This window comes from Erithacus rubecula, assembly GCF_903797595.1.
Source record: "Erithacus rubecula genome assembly, chromosome: 19".
NCBI classification, from domain to species: domain Eukaryota; kingdom Metazoa; phylum Chordata; class Aves; order Passeriformes; family Muscicapidae; genus Erithacus; species Erithacus rubecula.
The window spans coordinates 10,217,408-10,235,648 of NC_136671.1; the positions used below are offsets into that span (position 1 = coordinate 10,217,408).

At 54.1% G+C, this 18,241-nt stretch overlaps 2 protein-coding genes across 7 annotated transcripts in view; one reads left to right on the plus strand and one right to left on the minus strand.

Moving 5' to 3' along the window:
• The window catches only part of CUX2 (cut like homeobox 2), a 59,023-nt gene extending 53,915 nt beyond the window's left edge, over positions 1-5,108 (minus strand). For 5 of the 6 annotated variants that reach the window (XM_079323072.1, XM_079323075.1, XM_079323071.1 and 2 more), the window contains exon 1: positions 4,566-4,824. The gene's annotated coding sequence lies outside the window, so the exon portion shown is untranslated. Of the gene's footprint in view, positions 1-4,565; positions 4,825-5,062 lie in introns of those variants that run through there. The other variant, XM_079323073.1, reaches the window with a different exon arrangement.
• A 9,038-nt stretch (positions 5,109-14,146) lies between these two features.
• MYL2 (myosin light chain 2) lies at positions 14,147-17,925 on the plus strand. The gene is made up of 7 exons (XM_079322157.1): positions 14,147-14,220; positions 15,037-15,126; positions 15,705-15,780; positions 16,574-16,678; positions 17,353-17,428; positions 17,516-17,564; positions 17,674-17,925. Exons 1-7 carry the CDS (start codon positions 14,218-14,220, stop codon positions 17,770-17,772), a joined length of 498 nt encoding a protein of 165 aa, XP_079178283.1. The 5' UTR covers positions 14,147-14,217; the 3' UTR covers positions 17,773-17,925.
• The last annotated feature ends 316 nt before the right edge of the window (positions 17,926-18,241 follow it).

Genomic DNA, 18,241 nt, shown 5'->3' on the forward strand with positions numbered 1-18,241 from the left:
AAATCCTGCTTCCCAAATTGTGCTGTCTTGGAAAGACAGACCAAAAGCTGCAGGAAAATGTGCACCACCAAAAGAAAAAAAAAAAAGGTAATTAAAAAAACCTCAGTCACAGATCCTGTTGCAACACACAAGAAAAAGTGTTACAAAAGGGGAAAACTTTTTAATAAAGTCTGCAAGTATATATTCCTCCTTTATCAACCTCAAGATTTATTGACCCAAGGAGCCATATTGACTGAATAAATCTTGATAATGACCCCAGCAGAAGTCAATACCTGCTTATTATCTCCCAAGTTGGGGAATTACATCTTTCGGTAATAGGAGCAGGATGGTACAAAATGTTCTGAGAAACTTCACCCAGGTTTTTGGGGGGGAATGGATGTCTCTAATGTGCCTTTTCCAATCCCTGAGGGAATGTGCTACACCAGGAGCTGCACTGTGGGTTCTGTCTTGAGGTCAGGTGTGGAGGGACCTCACACTCCTGGCCTGCAAATCCTAAATAAATCCCATTTCATGGCATGCTGAGGAGCAGGATGCTGCTGCTCACCTTCCCTCCCTGTGAACAAGCACCCTGTAATTTCAATTTGCTGTGTTTTGTTGGCAGCTCCCAGGACAATTCCCTGAAATTCGGGATGTGGGAATTCCTGCAGCCAGGGATGTGACGCCAGCACCCAAGGGAGGAGGGGAGAAGCACCACTGCTGTCCCTTGGGACATGCAGCCACCTCTGGGAACCCAAAAGCAGCGATTTCCTCCAGCCAGCAAAACCAGAAATGGAAAATGGGGGAGCAGAGGGACCCCTGGAGCCCCTAAAACCCACAGGCAAGCAAAGCCTCCTGCATTTAAAGATGCTTCTTTTCCCAACAGCCAACTTCCCATTCAGCAGAGAACAGGAGCCCTGGGACCAGCACACACAACAATTTGCCTGTATTTTTATTCCAGGTCTCTGCAGACAGCAAGAAAAATTAACTGAAGGGAGCAGCTCCTGTGGCAGCATATGGAGGGAGATGCAGCATGAGTTCTGCAGGCTCTGCTGAGGGTTTGGAGTTCAGCAAGGACTGGCGGGCTGGGAGTGCACTGCTTCCTAATCTGGTCATAAATAATAATTCACATGGCCCAAGGCTTTAACATTCTGCTCCACCCGTGGCTCAGGAGCTGTGCCCATCCCACAAGGGGCACCCACGACCCCCACCCCTCACTGCTGCCCCCATTTCAGTGGGCACAGTACCCTGAGCCCTCCACTCAGCCCCCACACCCCTCTGCAAGCTGGAATCACCCAGGATGGGCTTGTGCCCATCCCTGCAGTACCACAAAAATCAAATTATATTTCCATCCCTTTCCCTTAGCTGCCTCATGGTCACAATCCCTTTTTTCCCCCCTGCTTCCAAGGCCACAGAGACAATCCACTAAACTGGATCAGGAGGCCAGCATGTACATCTCTAATGGGCTGCAGCACGCACACAATTAATTAATGGATTTATTAATTAGGGAAGAAGTCACTCTCCAGGCTGGAATTGGGGTCACCAGTTTCTAAAGTGAGAACTGTGGTGCTAAAGATAAACTCTCATTTTCCGCAGCTCTTCTTGTCTGGCAGCATCTCAATTATTCAGCCAGGGAAAAAAAAAAAAATTTGAAAAGAAAAAAATCAGATTTCACTTCAGGAACTTCACAGCCTGACTTTCCAGCGATGCTCAATACTGACCCCAGAGCAGGTGGGACCAGAAACACAGCCCATCCTCTCCTCCCTTCCTATATAAATTGGAAATAGTAGAAATATCAGGTACTAATGCAGTATTTGGTGGGGGTGGGATGGGTTGTCACCTCAGCTTGTCCCAAGGAAGGAGCTGCAGTGGAGTCACAGAGGAAGGGGACACCACCTGAATGACAGTGACATTCCAAGACACCTGAGTCCTCCCAAGAGCAAGATTTGAACTTGTTGATGCTGGAGCATCAGCTACATTCCACTGACCCATTCATCTGCCCCTCCCTGGGGCAGCTGCATTTCCATCCCTAAGGACACCGAGCTCCTGGGTGCAGGACAGAAGCACCACTTGTGTCCCCACCAACAGGGCACAGAGACAGCAGAGAATCCACCTGAAGAGTTCTGGTCTCTGGGAAGCTCCCAGGAGGAGCCCACAGCCATCAGACAAGAGCCAAGCCAAGCATGAGACAGACATCTGCCGGGCCCCGGCTCCGGCGCTGCCGCTGCGCCCAAATTCAGATTAATTGTTCAAACCAGATGATTCTGCAGCCAATGCTCCCCACGCCCCACTGCACCCAGAGCAGCTGGAGCCACTGGAAAGCACAAACTGCATTCCCAACCTCACAAGGTTTCTCAGCCAGCCCCGGGCACAGGCTGTGATTCCACAAACCTGGAGATTTCAGCTTGGAAAGACAAAAATCCGACTGAGATGGGGGCACCCAGAGCCTCCTTGGGTTCCCCCTGCTTTCCCTTGGGCACAGTCACCACAGCCACCATCCCACCCTCCAGCAGGAAGGTGTTGGGTCTTGGAGATGCTGGAGGAAACTGGAATGTCCCACCAGTCTCTCCATAAAAACCCAGAGCACCCAGAGCATTGCAGAGGTGAAACTCCCCCAATCACAGCCCCAAAAACACCCTGGCCTCCCCCCAGGTTTACCCTGCTGCTCCACAAGAATGCAGTTCAGTTTATCAGTCCAAGCTCCAGGAATTAAGCTCCAGCCAAGAGGACTGATAGCTTATTTACTGCTGTCGTCTATATAAAGCAGAATTTTGACACATTGTTAAATGATGCACATTTAGATAAGTCAAGCTGTCATATCATTTAATGGATGTCTAAACTCCCTCTGTAGCTGATATGTAAAATTTATGCACTTCAGAATATCATAAGGTTATAATATTTTAATCACATCCACAGTTGTGTGTATTTTTTTTTTTTCTCCTTCTCCCCTAAACTTTAAACAGCAGAAACATTTCATCAACCAGACCAGGCTCCCGGCTCTCCACCATCCAGCAGAGCCGCCGAAGTTTCTGCCCAACTCCGGCACGCGGAGAGAGCATTTGCATTCCGGGAAATAAACCCAAGAACATTTTATTTGACGAGAACCAAAGGCTTGGAGCCGTGTAGCCAGAGCTCATCTGCATAATGAGATGTGAAGACATTTATAAAAGATGGCTCTAATCGCTCTGGCTCGCCGTGGTATTTATTACCCCAAATCAGCAGCTCGCAACTCTTGCCCATTTTTTTTGCCGTTTTAGCGCGGAACGGGTTGGATTAGAGCAGCACGGAGCATCCCATAAATCCATTCAGTGCCAACCAGAACGCAATAAACCCCAACCAAATTAAACCCCCAAAACCCCACCAAGGTATGAATCCCGCTCTGACTACCACACACAAGAAAGCTGTAAAAAAATACTGCATTAGTAACGTACACAATAAAGCAATCTCATAACCGGGTGAAATACGTCTGGTATTATCTTTGATAGAATTTTATCTCTTCTCATTTCCGCGACTCCGCGCCGTAAAAGGGCTCAGCGCCGCTTCGATCCCAGCGCTGCCGAGTCGCACATTATCCCTGTGTTTTCCATATGCCCGCCATTCATCAGGGAGGCTCAAACTCTGCCATTCCCGGCCAGCCCCAGGCCACCAGAGCTGCTCAGACACATCCATTAAAAAGGAAGGAGAAAAAAAAAAAAAAAAAAAAAAAAAGGAGAAAGCTTTAGGAAGAATAATAAATGGATTGATTGCCTTCCCTTTTTTTTTTTTTTTCTTCTTCTTCTTCTTGTTTTCTTTTTTTTTTTTTTTTTTTTTTATAATGGAGGGCATTAGGCCAAGCTGGCACAAGGTCACCTTTCCCAACGTGATCCCGGCGAGGCGGCAGAACTGCTGCCTGGACAGAAGTCAATCCCCACTGCTCCCTCTCCAGCCACAGGCACCGGCCAGGCGGAACGGCGGGGAAGGGAGGAAGGAAGCAAGGAAGGAAGGAAGGAGAGCCGCCACCTCCCAGCCCACCTCTCCCTCCGGCAAAGTTCGCCCCCGACAGACCCACGGCGAAGTAGCCGCCAATATTTATCTTTAAATAAAGGTTCTGCGCGCACCCAGGAAAAGTCATTAGCGCGATTTAGCGAGGAACGCTTTTGTATCCGAAGCGCTTAGAGCCGTAATCCCTTCCCGGCCACAATGCCAGAACTGAGCAGTCATGGCAAACCCACCGGCCGCGGTACCTGCGGTACTTTTCGGGTCGCGTAGCGCAGATGCAGCACATAATCTGCTTAAAAGCCAAAATGTATTAAATGCTGGAACTGTTGATCCAGTACCGGAGCCCCATAAATCGCATTTCAATTTGTTTACTCCCATCCGAAGCACGCTGCATTTTAAACTCCGGAATATCCTACAGGGATAAACCCATTTAATATCCACGGAAATGCGCGTTTCGGTTGTTGTAGCGGCTCCAGGTTGGCTTTCATCCCATTATGTTGGGAGAGCCATTGTGTTAATTATCCACCTCTTATTTAAGGTGCGTATTTAGGGTCACAAACTGTCAGCAGCCCCTGGCAACCTTCCCCTGCACACGGTAACAAAGGACTTACCGGGAATTTCACAGACCGAGGGTACCACGATGGGATACGGCGGCCGTGACCTGCCCGGAGCCACAAAGGAGCCGCCGCTCCCCCGCCGCATCCATCCCCGGTCCGAGCAGCAGCGCCTGGCACCGACCGCCCTCCCGGCGCTCAGGGCTGGCCGAGCCCCCGCACCGGCCCCGCACACCGGATAACAATGGGAGGGCGGCGGGGCTCGGGGCAGCTCCGCTCCGCCATCCCCGCATCCATCACCGCAGCCCGAGCGCGCCGGGGGACGCGGGGACGGAGCCGCGGGCGGCGCCGGGGACTCTCGGCAGCCCGCGGGCACCTGCGGCTCCGCTGGGCGGGCGGGGAGCGCCAGAAACTTGGCGGGGCGGCGCGGGGGGGGCCGCGCTCCCCGCAACTTCATCCCGCGCAACTTCCCTCCCTCCTCTTCCTCCCTCCCTCCCTCCCTCGCTCCCTCCCGCCGGGGCGGAGCGGCGGCCGCCCCCCGGCCCTGCTGTCACCTCGGGGGCGGCGGGGCGGGGGCCGGGGCTCCATCGCGGCTCCATCGCCGCTAGCGCTGCTGCTCCATGCTCTGCTCCAGGCTCCCGGGCGGGCGGCGCCGAACAAAGAGCGGCGGCGGCGGCGGGGATCAATTTCTGATACCTATCGATGGGGAAGGGCGGGCGGAGGGAGGGGGGCGGGCGCGGGGGGAGAGGGAGGGACGGGGAGAAGGGGGGGGGAGTGATCCGGGCGGCCGCCCCCATCCCTCCCTCCTTCCCTCCATCCCTCCCGCCCGCCGCCAGCCCCGCGCCCGCCGCCGCCGCCACCGACCTGGAGCCGGCGGGCACCGAACCGTGTCCGGTATCGACACATCGATCGCACATCGGCGGCCATCTTGCGGGAGCCCGGTGCCGCGGAGGGGCGCGGAGCGGTGCGGAGGGAGCGGGGGCCGCCCCTGTGCCCGCCCGTCCCCACCGGGGGCGGCCCCGCCGGGAGGAGGGATGGGGCTCCCCCCCGGACCACCCCTGTCCCCCTCCGGGGCCACCTCCGAGCATCGCCCCCCGCACCTCCTGGACACCCCCCTCTCGCGGGTCTCAGTCCCGGGAGTCCCCCGAGGGATGGATTTTTTTTTTTTTTTCCCGGTCAAATTAAGGGGTTTTTTTAGCTGGAAAAATCACCAGCCGGAAGCCGCCGGTTAAACTTTTCCAGGTTTGTTTGGATTTTTTTCCGTCTAATCTGACCCTTCCAGCACCTCTGACCTGCTGGGAATGGCTACAGCAAACACAGTCTCAGCGCTGCACAGCCAGAAACATCCCAAATTCACAAATATCCCAAATTCACAAATACCCCGAATTCACGCTGTTTTAGGACTGTGTTTTTAGATTTCTCAACGGCTCTGAAGAATCCAACCAACTTCAGCAGAAGAACAGAGCCTACTCAACAGCGTCTGGGCACTGACAACACCAGTCCCAGAAATTCGCTCTCTGCTTCCACACCCCCCCCCCCCAAAAAAAAAAAAAACTTCACATTTTCTACATCAAGTCGCTCCATAGACTGTTGTACTGGCCACACCAGCATCTAAAGGGCTTGGAGAATTAATTCCCAATCCCCTCCCAGCAGAGCCGTACTGTGTTTGTGCTGGAGGGACCCCAGCCCCACCGGCCACGGCTCAGATTTGAGCAGAGAAGGACAGAGCTGCCCTCGGGTGCATTTTGCAGGCGGGGATTTGCAGACCAAGCAATGCAGAGGTTTAATATCCCTGCCAAGGAGCAGGGAACACCCCAGGCTGTCATGCAGGTTCATCTCTGCTCCTGGGGGCTCCTGCCTGGCTGTGACAACCCCACAGCCCAGCACGGGCAAACACTGCCCACCACCACCTCATGGAGGGAGTCCCAAAATGTTCTTCCCAGGGGTTATTTTGCCTCCAAAACAGAGATAATGAGGGAAGGATGTTCATTGCTATCCTGTTCCCTTTGGATCCCTGTGCTCAGAAGGGCTGGGGGGAGATGGGCACTGTGGACACCAGCAAACCCAGAAGTGCTGCTGCAGTGGTCACTTGTAGTCCTTTACTGCTCCTAAAACTCTCCTTGCTGCAGCAAATCTTGCAGTGCTGGAGCCTCTCTCTGCACGTGGCTGGGGAAGAAGCAGCCCCTCACTGCTGAGGTATCACCCTGCTGCTGGTCCCTGCATTTTGTAGGGTTCTTGGGATTCCACCAAAAAGCACATTTTGAGTTCAGAAGACGCCAAAGAAAAGGGACACCCTTCAAAGTGCAGCCCGCCTTGCAGGTGCTTTGATTGTCACAGGGACAGGTCTGCTCCTGGGCCAGGAAAATTGTCCTGAAGGGTGAGGCAGACACCCAAAGTGACCTTGGCCCCACACTGTAGCACAAACAGCCAGGAAATGATCTTGTTCTTCTCATCTCTTCCACTCAGAGAAACTCAGAGCCGCTCACAATCCCACAATTGCAAAACGCCTCAGGCAGAAGAACAAGTGAACAGAAAATCAAAGTTCAAAGAAAGATTTGCAGGAGTCGAGGCAGTTTGTGTCAGAGAGAGCCTGGATGCTTCTGTGAGCCCTGCACCAGCATCTTCCCAACTTTCAGAGCTGGCTGGAAAAGGGGCAAATCCTTCCCATGGCAAATCCTTCCTATGATCCTACCACAAACTCATTGTCTGGCGCTGGGGAACCCCAGATGAAAATCCTGAGCTGAAATTCCAACCCTGGTGGCATCAACAGTAAATTCCATGGATGCTCTGAGACCCCAGCCATGAGTGCCCAGGTGCTGCTCCTGCTTGGGGGCACACAGGTCAAAGCTCCAACGTTGCTCTGGAAATCCAAGTGCTATAAATATCCCCCAAATAATAAAAATCAGGGAGTGGAAACCACTGGGAGTGATTGAGATTTGTAATGAGATTGGGGCTGCTGGTGGTGCCAGGAAACTGCTTCACCTCTGGTTTAATGAGGCTGTAATTAGCCAGGAGTGGGAGCAGAGGCTGTGCAAGGGGAGATCCCATGTGGGAATTCCTTTCCATACCTCCCCCAGGGCCTTGGGGAGGTTTGCTCATAGATGGGTCAGTAAACCCAGGTGGGATGGGTGGTTTTGCTGGGGGAGAGCTGGTTCCTCTCCAGGCCAGCAACACGGATTGCCCAGTCTGTTTGTGACCAAGGTGCTCCTGGGATCTGCTGTGGGACACCACTGGGACAGGTCCCAGGCAGGGATCTTCTGATCTCACCCCCATAAATCACTGCCCTGCTCTGCAGCCTGGGGAGCACAGGAGCCTGCTCATAAATCAGGAATAAAACTAACTTGGCATCTTTGGTGAGCAAATTAAATTGTGGGCTTCGGAGGAATGTTCCTGTTTGGCCAAATCATTAAGAAATCAATGGGAACCGTAAGGAAGAGGAGAGGGGCTGTACCCTGTGCCACCCGGAGGGACAGAGAGCTGCGGGGTGGCACAGCCCAGCCGTGTCCCCTGTGTCCCCTCGGGTGTCCCCCGACCCTGGAGCACCCCGGGGAGAGCAGGGGGACCCCGGCGCTGCCACCCCCCTGCACAGAGGGTCCCCCGCCCCGGGGAGCGCCGCGAGGCGCAGGTTAATAAATCAGTTTGTCTGCAGCCCCGTTTGCTTTGTGCGCCTGACAATAGCCCGTTGTAAATGGCAGCCCCTTGCCTCCTCTCCTGAAAGGCTTTTAATTAAAATATGGAAGGGGCTTTTCTGTGTGTTTTAACGTAAAAAAAAAAAAAAAAAAAAAAAAAATCAGCACACTCCCGTTCCGGGCGTTAATTTATTCCTGCTTTCCTGCCTATCTGTGATCCATGGCACTCCTTTGTGCCGTGATCTGGCCCCATTAGGCAGCCGAGGGGCAATGTCCTAGAGCTGCTGATGGTGAGTCAGTGCTGGTGGTGTCCCAGAGAGGAACCAGCTCTTCCCCCAGCTAAACCACCCATCCCACCCGGGTTTACTGACCCGTCTGTGAGCAAACCTCCCCGTGGCCCTGAGGGAGGTATGGAAGTGAATTCCCCTTCTCCTGCAGGGGAAGGCAGTGCAGCCCTGTCAGCTGTCCCACAGCAGGTTTGGTCCTGCGGTTCCTGAAGTCCTGGTGAGGTCCTGCTGCCCTCCCTGTGTTCCCACTGCTGGGGTTTTGTCTCCAAATGGGAAAAGCCATCCCAGGGCACTGTCAGCTCTGGGATGCAGGATTATCCACAGCAGTGAGGTACAGGTGAGGTCCCTTCCCACCCCAAACCGTTCTCTGGTTCTGTGACAGCACAGAATCCCATTACCACAGGTGGATCTTCATGGCCATGTCGCCTCTCCCTGCAGCCCTTCTTCCCTCTCCCTCTGCTCCTCTGCCCTCTCCTTCTTTTCCTCCTGCTGTTCTCCCTGCCCTCTCCCTCCATCCCTTCTTTCCCAACCCATTCCATCCCTTTCCGCCATCCCTTTCCCCTATCCCTTTGTCCCATCCCGTTCCACCCCTTTCCCCATCCCTTTTCCCAGTCTTTTTCCCCATCCCTTTCCCCTATCTCTTTTCCCCATCGTATTCCATCCCTTTTCCCCATCCTTTTCCCCCATCCCATTCTATTCCTTTCCCACATCCCATTCCATCCCTTTCCCCCCATCCAATTCCACCCCTTTTCCCCTTTCCCCTATCTTTCCCCCATCCCTTTTCCCATGCCGTTCCATCCCTTCCCCCCAACCCTTTCCCCATCCCGTTTTCCATCCCTTTTCCCATTCTTTTCCCCCATCCCGTTCCATCCTTTTTCCCATCCCTTTCCTCTCTCCCTCCCGCCGGGACCGAACAGCGCCCGTTGCAACGTCGCCACCTGGCGGCCACCGCGGGAGCTGCAGCGCGGCCCCACGGGCCGGGTCGGGGACACGGGGGGGACACGGTGGGGACACGGGGAGACACAGGCGGGACACAACAAGTCAATGTGAGGGGACGCAAAGCGACAAGGAGGGCACAGGGGTGCAGGTGAGGCACCTCGCGGTGTGACATCTCCCCCGGTGCCCGCGGGACATCGCTGAGCTGTGCCCGCTCCCAGCCCTCGCTGCCCCTCAGGATGTGCGCGGAGAGTGCCCGAGCCCCCCTCACCGACCGCCTTTCTGCTTCAGCTACTTATTGCACTCACATTTCCCCTACAATTAGCACATGCTCTTTAATTAATTTCCCTCTTTCTTTGCTTCGCCCAAACAGTCTCGTCCCAGGCGCCGCTGGAGGATAACGCTGCTATTTCTGGCCTCCCCTGTCAATGCTGCGGCCACCTCCCCCCGGGGCCGCATCCTGTTCTCAGTGCAGGGCACAGACCCGGCACGCCAGAGCTCAGGAATTGTCTGTCCTCGTCCCCATCCTCGGGCCAGCCGCTCCCCGGCTCGGTTTGGCAGGTGGCAGCTCTTCCCCAAATTCCTGAGCTGGGCAAATCCTCCCAGGCATAACCACGGTGCTGCAACTTTGAAAGGGAAAGCAGAGCTGAATCAGGGAAAGCCGCGGCGTCAAATGTGTGGGGAATAAGCGGTGATACGTGGAAACCTTCTGAACACCAAGGAGAGAGGGATAAAACCCTCCAAAATCTGCTGAGAATGCTGCCAGCAGAAAGGAGCTGTGGGGGAGTGTGGTGGGCAAGGGAAGGATGTCCCCAAAACTTCTCGCAATGAGAACTGAGGTGCAGGGATGTGACAGAGGGCACAGAAACCAGCTGTGGCAGAGAAGATGAATTTCAGCCACCAGACAGCACCAGGGCACATGGGTCACCCCCAATTCGAGCATCAGGGGTGGGGTGACCAACCCTGGCACCTTCCAACTGCAGCTCCCAGCAGCACAGGAATCCATATTTCTACCATTAATATGCTTTTCCCCTTTAAAATAATCATTACCAATAAACAAATATAGCAGCCAGTGTATATAAGCATCAAATTAAGTAGCTACATGCATTTGTTATATTTGATATAGCCTTGTTAACTGGAAATTCCCAGGTTTGGAATATGTATTGATTTCAGCAAACATATATTACTTTACTGTAAGTACCCACAGCCATTGTAGTTAATATACAACAGTTTAATTTAAAATGCATTAGTTTAATAAAAATGCATAAAACAGAAGGGAATTGCATTAGCTTCAATAAAAAAAAATTCAATTTCATAAATATTATCCAGTGTTAAAATGCATTGATTTTCTGGGAAAATGTATTGGTCAGAGGTAATTTACATTGGTTTGGATGGAACGTCCCGGAGTGTATACATATGTATTAGTTTAGTCAAATGTGTCTGATCACAGAAAAAAAAAATAAATACCGGCTGGAGCAAAGGATATTCATAAAGAACAGGCACGGAGCGAGCTGGCTCTGGAGCATCCTGGCGCTCTGGGGTGGCTGTGGCACCCCCAGGGCAGTTCTGAAGGTGTTCAGGCTCGGGGTACCGGGATGCTGCCGGGATCCCGGGCACGGAGCACCGGGATGCTGCCGGGATCCCGGGCACGGAGCTGTTATCGGCCCCGGGCAGGGCTGCTCAGCAGAGCACACACCTCGCACGGAGCGGGGGTTAATCAAATCCTTTTGACTCCATTTTTTATCGAGCTCAAGAGGGGCTGGCCTATTAATTATAAAGGCTTTTTCATGTAAAACACAGGCTCTTTTGCAGATAAGAAAGGGCGATGCTTGATTTTGCCGTGGCGCGGATCCGTGTGTTATTCCTTGACATCCATTCACAGGCTGCAGCCACTTCCCACAGCTCTTTTGTTCACTGCGGGGCTCCAGAGGCAGGCTTGTGCATACAGACGTGTTTAAAGCACTCAGGTTTTCCTGGGGGGCCAACAAGCCCCCCAATATCCATCCGCAGGAGAAGGATGTGATGTGCCTGGAGGCGCTTCCATCTGCAGGCTGGACCAGGATGCTCAGGGGAGAACAGGATCTGGCCCGTGCAGTGCAGAGGATTTCAGCTGACAGCAAGAAGTGAGCAGTGGAGCAGATGAAACATCTTACAAACCACAGCAAAAACCCTGGCAATCATCTGTACCCCATGCCCATCCCGGATTTTTGTGCCACCCTCGGCCCCGCCGACTTTTCAAAGCCTCCAACCACAATCTCACCCCAAACACAACCGGGGAGAGACCCAGGTCTGGTTTATTCCAGGATGGACAAGCAAAGATGGTTGTTCCTGAAAAAAAAACATTCTGGGAGATGTCCCCAGCTCCAGGGTTTCCTCCTGCTCTGCCAGCCGTGCCCCAGCACGGGCACGGAGCCGGGGACAGGGACAGGGACAGGGACAGGGACAGGGACAGGGACAGGGACAGGCGGCGCCGGTGGCTCCATGGCCAGCCCGTCCTGGGAAACCACCACACATCGCTTCCCTGATGCTTATGGATTTTTCCTTAATGCCACAAATTAAAGTAATTGGGCTCGGCTGGCCGATGAATCCAGCTGAACTTGGCAGGACGAGGGACCGTCCGTGCCGAGATTGATCCCCCTCATCCCCGACTGTGCCCGGGGCTGGTCCCGGCCCCGACTCTGCCCCCGCGGCCCTTTTGCTCACTCAGACCCCAAAACACGTCCTGAAATCCCTTCCCTGAGCTGCAGCTCCATCCAGACGAGATGGTCATTCCCGGATCGGGAGTTTTTCTCCTCCACAGGCATTTTTCCCTACACAATTCCCTGCTGCCTGAAATCCTGCCCGTAATGCCATCCCCGCTGGCTCGGCCGTGGCAGCCGGGCGGCGAGTGCCAGGGATTAAACACGATATTTGTGACCTCCGGGAGAACAAGAGTAGTGTCTGGGCAGAGCTCGGAGTTCCAGGGATCTGGTTTCACAATCCCTTTTGTTCCCAGCCCTCCCCGCTCGTCCACCACCCTCCTCGCCATGAGGAGGGGACAATGCCCGGCAGCGAGGCCACCACGGCCACCGGGTAATGGCCATGCCAGAGCTTGGGGGCTGGTGGGCATCCTCGGGCTGGCAGCACCATTCCCACCCCAGCGTGTCCGTGAATCCTCCTCCAGTCTCATCCCTGGCAGGGCGGGGAGATAAAATGAGCAGGCTGATGACAAAAGGGAACCACCGAACAGCCCGGTCCCGGCAGCCGCAAATCCTGCTCCAGGAGCACAGCAGACATGGAAGAGGTTTTTTGGGATTGCTGCCCGTGGGTTCCTTGGCTCTTGCTGCAGGAATGCTGAGCCAGAGTCGGGGCAGTGCGAGCGTCACCACTGCAGGATGTGTCCCCGAGAATTGGGAGAGTTAAATGTGTGTGTCCCACCGGGACCAGGGCGAGCAAATGTTTGGCTTAACGGGGTGACAGGTGCCTCAGTGGGGGTGACACATGAGAGAGGAGCTGTTCGTGCCTGCCCAGCTCTGTGGGAGCTCAGCATCCGCCTCCAGCCCCTCCGCAGGGCTCAGGGGTGGGGCTGCTGCGGGATGTTCCCCCCCAGCCCAGCCTCAGTGTCCAGGCAGCTGCTCCTGCTCCTGGAGCATCCCAAGGGACGGGACCCAAGGGCGGGGGGCTCCTCTGCCTCCTGCAGCCGAGCAGCTCCGGTTTTGCCATGCCAACACTGCCAAAACGCCTGGAAGAACCGAGGAAAAACATCCATGTGTTAAAGTGTGAGGTTCTCAGACCTCCAGTGCTCTAAGGCACCAACTCTGGAGCTCTCAGGCTCCTACTTATCTTAAATAAGCAAAGCAGCTAATAGTTAAAAGGTTATTTATTACAAAGCACATCAGTCTCAAATGGCAATGGCAAAAAGCTATGGCAAATGCAGTGGCAATAAGCAAAGGGCTAGAAGCCCTGGCAAAAGCCAATGGATAAAAGCAACAACTCTCCCCAATACAAACTCTTATATAGGATTTTTCCAACAAGTTAAGATGCAAACTTGGACCACTAGTCTTTAACCTATTAGAATTCTATTTTTTTAGCACGCCAGGTTACGTATAGAACTATACTATCTATTTTGTTCTACCTAAAAAATGTCAGCAATATTCTTACTATAGCTCTGTTATGACTGAGTTCTGTCTACAACTGTGGGCCTGGAGCCTCTTGCTGAAAATACCAGTATGTTTCAACCTTCACTAGAACTCGCTCTGCTACTCTGGCATTTGACTTACTAAAAGCATTAGAACTCACCTTAAAACTTACTAACTTGCTTCTACTTAAACATCTACCTTATGTGTGAGTGGCTTAATATACTTCAATCCTTCCACAGGCTTTAATTCAATCCCTGCACTCTGATTTCTCTCTGAAGAGTTCAGAGAGACCTCTGATTCACTGACTCCAACACCAAAGTTTGGGGGGTGGGAGCGGGGGGTCCCCTGGGGCCAACCCCTCCCTGCGTGTCCCAGCAGAGGGGACAAGCCCGGCGCCAGCCCGAGTGACAAAGGCAGGTGGGATTGTTCCCAGGGTCGGCATCCCCGCGGTGGGAGCAGGGGCCACCCGGCACCCGGTTAACCTTGAAACCCTCCCGGGCTCACATGTCACGTCAGCCGCTGACAACAACAAGCTGCTATTCCAGATTAGAGAGAGAGAGAGGCACAGAGAAAGGCAGAGACAACAGGGTTGGGGGCGGCCAAATTACCTATTACAGCCAAAAGTGGGCATGGGGCTATTTTTAACCCCGAGGGGGGTGTATTTATTGTTCCAGCCTGGGGGGAGGGAGGGAGTGCCTCTGGGACACCCCTCACAGTGACATCGGCAGCGAGCACGGCCATGGTGAGTACTGAGAGCACAAAGCTCCAGCAGGAGGAGATAAATTCCATTCCATTTTTCACCAGAATAGCTTTAATGGGCAGGGAGCAAAGGAAGCAGCAAGGAGTTGAGGGTTGAAGGTCTTGTCTGCCTTGGAAAAGGGGTGAAGAATTTGGGGAGCATCTGGTGGGATCAGCAGCATCTCACAGGGAACACAGAGGTGTCTCCCACACCAGCAGAGATTTTGAATGAGGGCAGATGGTTTCAGGGTCTAAAAGCCTTTTTTTTTTTTCTTTTTCCTTCCTTCATGCAGTGCCCCCAAAATCCTTCTGCTGAAACAGCTGCAGGCACTGGAATGAGGGATAATGGGCTGGGTGGGACAGTGAGGGGCTCTTCAGTCCTCTTTAAAATACACACTGACCCATTTTTGGTTGTCTCAAGCCTCAGTGCAGGAGGAGGAGGCAGATTTTTAATTAAGCCACATTTTAATATCTGCACAGCAGGATAAAGAAGCACTGACTGACCCTCATGTGTAGCCTCAGCAGTGCTCCCAAATCCAGGGTTCCAGTGGGGTTATCTCACCCCAGTGCTGACCCTTTTACCTGCTAGTGGGAGAGGTGGTTTCACTCCTCATCTTTCCTTGGAGCTGAAATTTAAGCAGGAACCTTAATGCCCCTCAGTATCCCAGAGCTGCAGGGAGAAACTACCAAGTCCCCAGGGAAGAGAGTCCCAGCCCAGAGCTCCCCCAAAGGAGTAATGAGTAAGAATAGGGCACTTCCATGCTTTTATTCCATACAAAAAAAGCCAGTGAGCTAATGGTACAGACTTGGACTCCTGCAGGCACCCAAGAAAGCCAAGAAGAGGATTGAGGGTGCTAATTCCAATGTCTTCTCCATGTTCGAGCAGGCCCAGATCCAGGAATTTAAGGAGGTAGGTGGGTTTGGTGGGAAGGAGGGTCCTTGATGGGATGTGACCTTCAGCTCCTTCCTTGGTGCTCTCAAGTGACAGCTGGTTCACACCAGGAGGTAGCAGGGATGGTTTTGGGTCGTTTTATTTTAAAAGGGAGAATAACAGCTCAGAGATACAGTTAAATCTGACATCTCCTCCAAGCTTCTGAGGAGCCTGCATCCCACAGAGCATCCCAGGGAGCTGGAGCTCCTCTCCCAGCTCCTCCCTCCTGCTTTGCCAGCAGCTCTCATCCCCTGCACAGGGACAGGATCTTGGGCAGATCCCAGCTCCAGGGATAGCTGGATAGATGGGGGAGCTGAAAGGGTTTGTACAGCACTGGGGTTTGTGTTTCCATCAACCCAGGATTCAGGATTGTGAGGGATTAGGCTGAGTGAGGCCCCCAGAGCCCATCCTGGGAGGGTTCAAAATGCCTTTATCCCATCAAAGAAGAGAGGAGAAAAGTACTAAAGCTTTTGCAAAGGCTGATAATTGTCCCTTTCCCTGTGCTCCCTGTGCTCCCTGTGTTCCCTGTGCTCCCTGCCCTGCTCCTGTGCTTCCAGGCCTTCACCATCATGGACCAGAACAGGGATGGCTTCATTGACAAGGCAGATCTGAGAGACACCTTTGCTGCCCTTGGTGAGCCCAGCCTCAGCTGCCTCCCCTCCCCAGCAGCTTTGCCAACATCACTTTAACTGAGAAACAAGGCAGGGTGGGGCATTTAACCAAGCTCCTGCCATTCACTGCATTTTGCCAAAATCCTCCTGATCCAGACCCAAGCCTGTCAGCCTGGGAGATCCCTCGTGGGTGACCCAGAGCAGCAGCAGTGCTGGTTTATCCTGCTGGCACTGGAGCCAGCTCCTGGATTACACAGCCAAGCTCTCCCTGTCTTTTCTGTGCCTAGAAGCACCTGGCTGTGCCCATCCCATGGCATCCCAGGCTGTGTGGGCATTAAGGGGATTTAGGGGATTTGTGGGAGGCTGTGACACTGCAAGCCTGGCTCTGCCATCAGAGGTCAGCATGAATCAGCAGTGGAGTTCCAAGGACAGCCCAGCCCCGGGGAAAAGGATGTTGGAATTCAATCCCTTTTGCTTTTGGTGCTGGGGGACAGGGAGAACCCCAGTGCTGGTCTTGACCCAAAACACCTTCCAAGGAGGGCTAAAAGAGGCTGATCCATGGGGCAGTGAGGGAAGGAAGCAGCACAGCTCAGTCCTTTGCATCCTTCCTTTCTGTGATGCTGGAGGCTGAGAAGCCAGAGCTGAGAGGGAGATTCTCTCACCTCCATTCCTTGTTAGAGGTGGCTCCTCAGGGATGTGCTATTTCCCTTCAGAGGGAGAAAAAGCCCCAGGGAAGGGTTGTAGTGTCAATTTTTAGCCCCCAACATGCAGAGCAGGACAGGGACCCATGAGTGACCCCCAGCTGCTCTCCCCAGGGCGCCTGAATGTGAAGAATGAGGAGATTGATGAGATGATCAAGGAGGCACCCGGCCCCATCAACTTCACCGTGTTCCTCACCATGTTTGGGGAGAAGCTCAAGGGTGAGAGGGCACCTGGGGAGCTGGGAGTGGTCAGTGGTGGTCAGTGGCACTCCTCTGCCCCTAAACTGCTGCTGATTTGCAGCACCAACCATCCCTAGATCCAGGGACCCAGATCTTATCCCACATCTCTCCAAACTGGGGGATATGAGGTGGTCTCCATGCCTCAGTTTCCCCAGCCACTGACAAAACCCAAATGGCTGTGCTGCTGCTGTCCCACAGGAACAGGGGACAGTTCTTGCAGCACCTCTGAGCTGGGTGACACCAGCCATGCCAACAGTGGCCCCCTGGCTACAACCAGGCTTTGAGCCACTACCCCATCTGGCTGCAGCCTGAATCACACACTTAACCCGAGGAATGCAGCCTCCTGCAGATCTCCAGGAGGCTGCAGGGCCCCGAGGGCTGTGCCTGCAGCTCTATAAATACTCTCCAAAGATTAGATAAATGCCGGATGCCGGAGCGGTGGCGACACCGCCTGCTCCGTGCTCACACCCCGACCCTGGGGCTGCTCCTCTGCATGCCACCAACTCCAGCCTCCAGCTGCAAGGTCAGCATTCCTGCAGGGACCCCACTTCCCAGTCTGCCCCCAGGTTTACCCCCAAGGCTGGGAGAAGCAGGAGGTTGCAGTTGGGTTCCTGCTTCACCGTCTCCAATGGCTGTGGCTTTGTCACCCGCAGGTGCAGACCCAGAGGAGACAATCCTGAATGCATTCAAGGTGTTTGATCCAGAGGGGAAAGGCCTGAAATCTGCCTAGTGAGTGCAGGGGTAGCTGTGGCAGGGGCTGTTGGGGGTGTCCCCATAAGGAGCTCCCCAGTGCTCACCGTGCTCTCTCCATTGCAGCATCAAAGAAATGCTGATGACACAGGGGGAAAGGTTTTCCCAGGAAGAGGTATGATCTCCTTCCTACCCTCTGACAGTCTCCCTCCATCCCAACAGACCCCAGTCCTGGTCCCAGACTCCTCCCATACCACCTTTTCTCCCCATCTCCTCCCTGTCAGATTGATCAGATGTTTGCTGCCTTCCCTCCGGACATGTCTGGCAACCTGGATTACAAGAACCTGGTCCATGTCATCACTCATGGTGAAGAGAAGGACTAGCCCAAGCTCAGGGCTGGGGCTGGCACTGCAAGATCACCTCTCCCTAGGTCCCATGAGGGTTCCCTTTGCATTTCCCCTGGAGAGGCATGTGCCTGGGAATTTGGCAGGGGAATGGCATTCACATTAAATGGCATTTTGGCAAGAGGAAATCCAGCTGCTGGTGTGAGCAGTGCTTGTGTTTGTGTGGTGTGTCTGTGCCCTGTGGGAGCCCTCAGATCCTTCCAGACCCTGCTGGCCCTGGGACCCCAGACCTACAGCATGTCACCCTCCTGTTCCCTTGAGTCCCTCTGCCTCTCATTCCCACTCCCAGCCCCAAACCAGCCTGTTCCACACTGGGCTATGCCAATTCCACCCAGTCCCACAGCACAGGGCCAGCACTGAGCTCAGGTTTGCTTCAGGCAGCAGAGAGTTGTCAGCTTCTGCCAGCTCAGCAGGGAGCACCCCATGAGCACTCTCATTCTCTGCATCC

Excerpts from the sequence above, each read along its gene's own strand:
- MYL2 (XM_079322157.1), top strand. Across the intron at positions 15,127-15,704 it reads AGATCCAGGAATTTAAGGAG|GCCTTCACCATCATGGACCA; the intron begins GTAGGTGGGTTT and ends CTGTGCTTCCAG. Across the intron at positions 15,781-16,573 it reads AGACACCTTTGCTGCCCTTG|GGCGCCTGAATGTGAAGAAT; the intron begins GTGAGCCCAGCC and ends TGCTCTCCCCAG.